The 6,298-nt window shown below is 43.8% G+C and overlaps 1 protein-coding gene and 1 long non-coding RNA gene across 2 annotated transcripts; both read right to left on the bottom strand.

Moving 5' to 3' along the window:
- Nucleotides 1-3,220: 3,220 nt before the first annotated feature.
- On the bottom strand, nt 3,221-4,710 carry LOC119784037. The gene is made up of 2 exons (XR_005280887.1): nt 4,642-4,710; nt 3,221-3,656 (listed from the first exon to the last, which is right to left on the bottom strand). It is a non-coding gene; the product is annotated as an uncharacterized LOC119784037 (long non-coding RNA).
- A 2-nt stretch (nt 4,711-4,712) lies between these two features.
- LOC119784038 (dual specificity protein phosphatase 18-like) lies at nt 4,713-5,419 on the bottom strand (the record flags this gene model as incomplete). The annotated part of the gene is made up of 1 exon (XM_038285886.1): nt 4,713-5,419. A coding segment is annotated over exon 1 (630 nt), but the record flags the coding sequence as incomplete, so codon positions are not given.
- Nucleotides 5,420-6,298: the final 879 nt, after the last annotated feature.

Below are 6,298 nucleotides of genomic sequence, written 5' to 3'. Positions count from 1 at the left end.
TCCCCCCAGCAGTCAGCGCCACGTTAGCTTCTGCAGCATCAGCCCAGCGTTAGCCTGTCTGCAGCAGTCAGCGCCAGCGTTAGCCTGTCTGCAGCGACCAGGGCTAACCTTAGCCTGTCTCCAGCAGTCAGCGCCAGCGTTAGCCTGTCTGCAGCGGCCAGGGCTAACCTTAGCCTGTCTCCAGCAGTCAGCGCCAGCGTTAGCCTGTCTGCAGCAGTCAGCGCCAGCGTTAGCCTGTCTGCAGCGGCCAGGGCTAACCTTAGCCTGTCTCCAGCAGTCAGCGCCAGCGTTAGCCTGTCTGCAGCGGCCAGGGCTAACCTTAGCCTGTCTGCAGCAGTCAGCGCCAGCGTTAGCCTGTCTGCAGCTGACTCTGATGGCGATTTTGTTTGTTTTATTTGGTAAAATCTTTATTTGATTTGTGTTTATCTGTATTCATTATTATTCCCCCACTAAAGGAAAAAAGTCAGAACTTATTATCATCTAGAGACTATTGATAACAGGAGGTTAAATGCAGCTCCAGACGAGCAGAGCGTGTGGTGATGTCATCAGTACGCTTCTGTTCCAGTTTACCTATATCTATGCTGATGCTCCCGTTCTCACCAAGTCCAGACTTTCCTGTGTTCTTGCCAAGACCGGACTTGATGAGAAGACGAATACGGACTCGCCTTCTCGTGAAAGGAGAAACGGCCCTGGTCACCATAGATATGCTAGCATTGCTATCAACAGCTTAGGGGCTGGTCTGGATTCTCCCGTTTTATGGTGGAAGTTTAGAAAAGTGATATTTGCAGAGAAAGGAGGAGTTGATGGGATTAGAACTTCTCTGTACATCCATTTCACCCCCTGAACTATCGTTGTTCATCTGTTACCATGGAAACTCTGCATTCTATCACCCCTTTAAAGTGTCTCTAACTTTCCTGGTGTTTTATTTCTCCGTTTGTTGCACAGATACTCTGATTACAGCTTTCCCATTGGCTTTGTTTTCATTCAGAGGAAATATTTTGCACTACAGGAGGGGAAAGTTTAACTGGCTCTAACATTTAACTCTGGGCTTTAGCATTGTCCGGCTGTGTTATGGTTTAATGTGACTCTTCAGTACATCAGGGATGTTTATTCCAGGTTGGTCTCAGTTTCATTGAACCTTTCTTCCATTCGTCTGGTTTAACTAGTGAAGTGTTTCCATGCTGCAGGAAGCTTTCTCTATTGGCCAATGGTTGCTTGAGCCAAAGGTTGAGCTTTAAAGACATTTTCTCTCCTTTTTCTTCCTTTTCAGTGTTGTGCAGGTCTGTGACATCATCATCTGTCCTCTTGTTGATCTTTTTTATAGTCTTAAAAAATATCTACCTGCAGTTCTATTTATGAATTCATCTTTGTCTTCCTGTTCTTTTCATCTTTAGTGTTGTCAGCTTATCAAATCTCTGACTCCTGTGTGATTTTTGGTCCATGCATCCCAGAGCCAATGACTATTTGTTGGATCTTTTTTTTTATTAACCTTTATTCAACTAGAAAAAAAAAATCCAATTGAGAATAAAAACCTGTTTTTCAAGCGAGTCCTGGCCAAGAGGCAGCAAAGTTACATAAGAGACAGAGAAACATCACATTAAATGAAAGGTACATCAAATTCTTTCACTTTAACTTAAAACCATTCAAAGATTAAAACTCAGTCAACTTCCAGTTTCTCTGTCAAATCTTCCCCCCAGAAGGAGCTGCGTAGCTGAAGGCTTTCTGCCCCAGTTCTGTTCGGGCAAAAGGAGCAGAGAGCAGCAGCTGATGGTGGATATAAGCACAGGAGAAGCCGAGCTTTACTGGGGAAGGAAGGTACAGACGTTAGAGGGCAGAAAGCCAAGAAGGACCTCAGAAATAAACATGAAGCAATGACCTTCTGGTAGAGAGGGAAGGTCGTCCCACCTGAGAGGACAGGTACCAGTGATGTCATGATCTACAGTCTGGGATGAACCTTAATGCATCATGGGAAACAGAGTCCAACATTTGAAGACATGAAGAAGAAGCATTCTGATAAAAAAGGTCACCAGAATCTAAGAACGACAAAAACGTGGCAGAGACGAGGCACTTTTTACTCCAAAAGAAAAACATGTCTTATTACGAAAGAAGAAGCTCAGTTTTAAAATAGCAGGTCTATGATTTCAGACGCTTTAGAAAGATCAATAAAGACTGAAGCTCAGTCCTGTTTTTATCAAGTGTTATAATTATATCATTATCACCTTCCCAGTAGCAGTAATAGTGCTGCTGTGTGTTTCTGAAACCTGATTGATATTTAGAAAGAATTTCATTTGAATGGAGGAACTCTTTCAATTGATCACAAACAAGAGATCCAGAACTTTAGATAAAACATATAAATTAGAAATTGGCCTATAATTAGTAAGAACTGATGGATCACCTCCTTTAAATAGAGGAAGGATAAAAGCAGATTTCCAAATAGACGAGATGTCCTTGTTTTCAATTGAACGATTAAACAGAACGAACAGCAGCTCTGCTATGAAACCAGCTGCCAGTTTTAGGAAGTTAAGCTCAGTCCAGTCAGGTCGGGGGGGGGCTTTCTGGGCTCTGATGTTCTTAAAGCTTTATGTGCTTTAAATTAAAAGGCGCTCCACAAAACATGGGAGATTCTGCAGAAACATTCCTGGTAGTTTTCTGTTTTAAATCAAATAGAGAACCAGATGATAAAAAATGCTGTTAAAACAATCCAAGATTTTAGTTCAATCATAAACTGGGACTGAGTCTTTAATTAGAAATGTTGGAAAAGTCTGAGAATTATTATTATTAAACGACAGAGATTTCAGAGGATCATTGAGTTCTTCAGTGATGATGGACAAAAACAATTCTACTTTGGCCTTTTTAATAAGCAAAGTGTATTTATTTTGAAGCCGTCTAAACGTGACCAATCACTGGCAGGGACTCTGTCTTGCCTTGTCCTATTGATTTATTACGCTCATTAATGCTATTTAACAGATCTGGAGAAAACTGTGGATTTTCTTGCCCCTTTTACCCTGAATTTCTTCAAAGGTGAATGTTTATTTATTTCTTGCATTAAAATGTAAGGATAAGGTGGAAAACCATTGGAGAAGATGTGGACAAAAAGTCTGATTTGTTCATATTCTAGTGACATTAATTTTTTATTTATGCATATTACTCATGCTTTCACAATCATATCATTTATGTGAGAAGGAATGCTAAAATAACTGAAACATTCAGCCTCAGCACGTTTCATTGCGTAACGTTAATGTTTTAATGTGAACAAAGGTTCCGTCTGAAAGGTGTAACATCAGACTCTGACAGATAACACACTGCATTTCAGGAACATGATTTTATTTAAAATGGACCAAATCAATTCTATTCAAATCATACTGGTGGAACCTGCAGCTGTAAACAGATTATTTTCCTAATCCATGTAACCTGCGATCTTCCCGTGTTTCTAACAGGTGTAAGGTTGGTGAGTGACCTCAGAGCGAACAGATGATGCTGCTCATAGGGGTCCTCAGCGAGCTCAGGGGGCAGAGACACACGGGACAGTAGAGGGAACGCTGGCTGCCAACAATTCTGTCCCAGCGTGTGATTGAAGGTGTTGATGGCAGCAGCACAGCTGATATTTCTCTCCAGGATGGAGTCACAGCCAAACAGGAACAGACCAGATGAAGCTACTATGAGAAAAAGCAGAGAGAGCAGAACGTTAGAGATTGAACTAACAGATTCTGCAGAGTGGGAGAATAGAGATAGAATGAAGCAGAATGATGAAAAAGGGGTCCCTATGTCCTCCAGCAGTCTAAGCCTATAGCAGCAGAACTATAGAGATAGAATGAAGCAGAATGATGAGAACATCCCCCATGTCCTCCAGCAGTTTAAGAATCGATTCTTTCAAATTCAGTGAGTTTTGGGAATGTGCCAAATGTGAAGTTATAAAATCTTGCTTATTTTGAACATGTTGATCCATCCCAGAATGGCTATTTGGTTAAAAAGGAACTTTGCTCATTCTGAGGACTGAAGGACAGAGGCTGCTGCTGCATGTCTGAGCATTAATGCAGGGACAGCAAAGGAAGACCTGAACAAATCTAACTCCAATATTCTCCCAATTGGTAGAGTTATTAGACAGCATGGGATTAATTTCCACTGTTATGCTGATGATACCCAGCTATATCTGTCTATAATCCAGATGAAGCTAACCCATTACATAGATTACAGGCATGTCTGAAGACAGAAAAACCTGGATGACTCTTAACTTTCTGCTTCTGAATGCAGACAAAACAGAAGTTATAGTCTTTGGACCAGAGTCTCTGAAAAAGAAGCTGATTAGCCAGTCACTTCATTTGGATGGGATTAAACTGATTTCAGATAATAAAGTAAAACATCTTGCTGTTATTTTTGATCAGGACCTGTCATTTAAATCCCAGATCAAAGAGGTTTCTAGAATTTCCTTCTTTCATCTGAGGAATATTGCTAAAATGAGCAATCTCCTGTCCAGGGGTGATGCTGAGAAACTAGTCCATGCATTTGTTACTTCAAGGCTGGACTATTGTAATTAGTCTGATCCTAATACTCTGCTGTCCTCGCTCACGTTTTAAGCCCTGGGAAAGTTTCTGTCTGCTAACAGAGCTATCAGTCTGCAGGTTTAACAGTGGTGCTCCACACCTGTCCAGGTATCTTGGCTCCGCCTACTCACAGCTGTCTGCTTGTTGTTCTGCTGCTCTCTGATAACACCCTCTTTTTGATGGATTGGTGGACATCGTCTTCCGAGAGCGAGACATCATGGGAGTATGGGTTGTCCCAGGTGACCTAGGTACAGATTTTAACCGGTTGTCTTTCTGCGTCCCCTCAGCCCGGGTCGGCTCCGTCCGCAGAGGAACCACCATACCTGGATCCACCCTCTTTAGACCCGCCCTGTCGGGCTCCACCCTGACCGTGTTGCGGCCGTACAGCTTCCTCTCGTACCGCAGCAGCTGCTCCCAGAAACCTACGTTCAGCCGTATGAAGGGACGGCTCTCCTGGACCCACCGGTGGGCCTGGCACAGCGTCACGCCACGGTACCGCATCAGGTACGCCATCACCAAAGCCGGAGAGCGGCTCATCCCGGCGGCGCAGTGCACCAGCGTGCCTCCTGTGTGGTTTCCATTGATACGATCGGCCACATGGTCGAAATGAGCTTCCAGCCGCTCACAGGGCAGATCACAGACGGGGACGCGGAGACACTCCACCCCTGGGTAGGAGGGGAAGGCATGACTCAGCGTGGCATTGACAATCAAGGTGATGCCTTTCTGTGACATCAGAGCAGCGTTTAGGGGGGCATCAGCCCCACTGAGGAAGAGAGTGGGCGTAACTTGTGAGAGCAACATGTAGGGACTCAGGAGTGACTTGAGTCAGTTTCAGGTCAGCTTCAGTCGAGTTTTCAACACAGTTTCAGATGAGCTGAAGAAGGAAATGAAAGGAAATGAAACTTTAGTTGATATGAAACAAAAATCATTCACTAACCATTGATTAAAGCTATTATTAAACATGGCCTTAGAGACACAATCATGGGGCCAGAACAGGTGACATCATGTCCCTGCTGAGACAGACGGCTGAGGACAAAGAGGAAGACCGTTCTCCATGTAGGCTACGCTGATCAAAGGTCACTAAAAGTTGCCTCTCGTCAATGTACCAGTTTGCCAAAACAATGTCGGAGAGTGATGACATGTTTAGCCGCATGTCGTCATTCAACCACTGGTTGTCTAGGTGGTGTCCTGAAAACAACGTGGGCTACATTAATAATTGGCAATCCTTTTTTCATGACAACGGAAATCTCCATCCTGTTTCTCTTCACAGTCAGAGAAACAGGACTACACTGGAAAACAGGCCAAGCTCCAACATCTAGAAACAAAGGTGTTGAATCTGGGGCTTTACCTTTCCCTACGCCTTGGTGGAGCAATGAAACTACTGATCAGTTCCAGGCAGAAGGTTTTCCCTCTTCTGCAGAAGCTAGAGCCTCTTTTTCTACTAGAGCATAACGATGATCTGTGGGAGAGAGAGAAAGACCTCCAAGCATAAGCTACTGGTCCTACTGGTCATAAGCTACTGGTTGCCAGTTGTCTTCCCAGTGATGTCAGAGAACAACACCCACTCCGAACAATGAAACATCAGATGATACCTTGGAGTCTCCATCAGGTCATACATTGCAACCACTGGGGGTGAGACCCCAATACCAGCTGTTTCTCTTGGACAACAGATCTCTCAGGGCCAACTATTTATCTGCTTTCTCTGCTACATGACCAATAAACTTGCCCATCTGATTCACCTCGGTTCTGCCACATTT

The sequence above is a fragment of the Cyprinodon tularosa genome, unplaced genomic scaffold, assembly GCF_016077235.1.
Source record: "Cyprinodon tularosa strain WSP-4 unplaced genomic scaffold, ASM1607723v1 ctg2167, whole genome shotgun sequence".
NCBI classification, from domain to species: Eukaryota; Metazoa; Chordata; class Actinopteri; order Cyprinodontiformes; family Cyprinodontidae; genus Cyprinodon; species Cyprinodon tularosa.
Note: the sequence above shows the minus strand (reverse complement) of the source record. Positions and strands in the feature narration are given on the sequence as shown.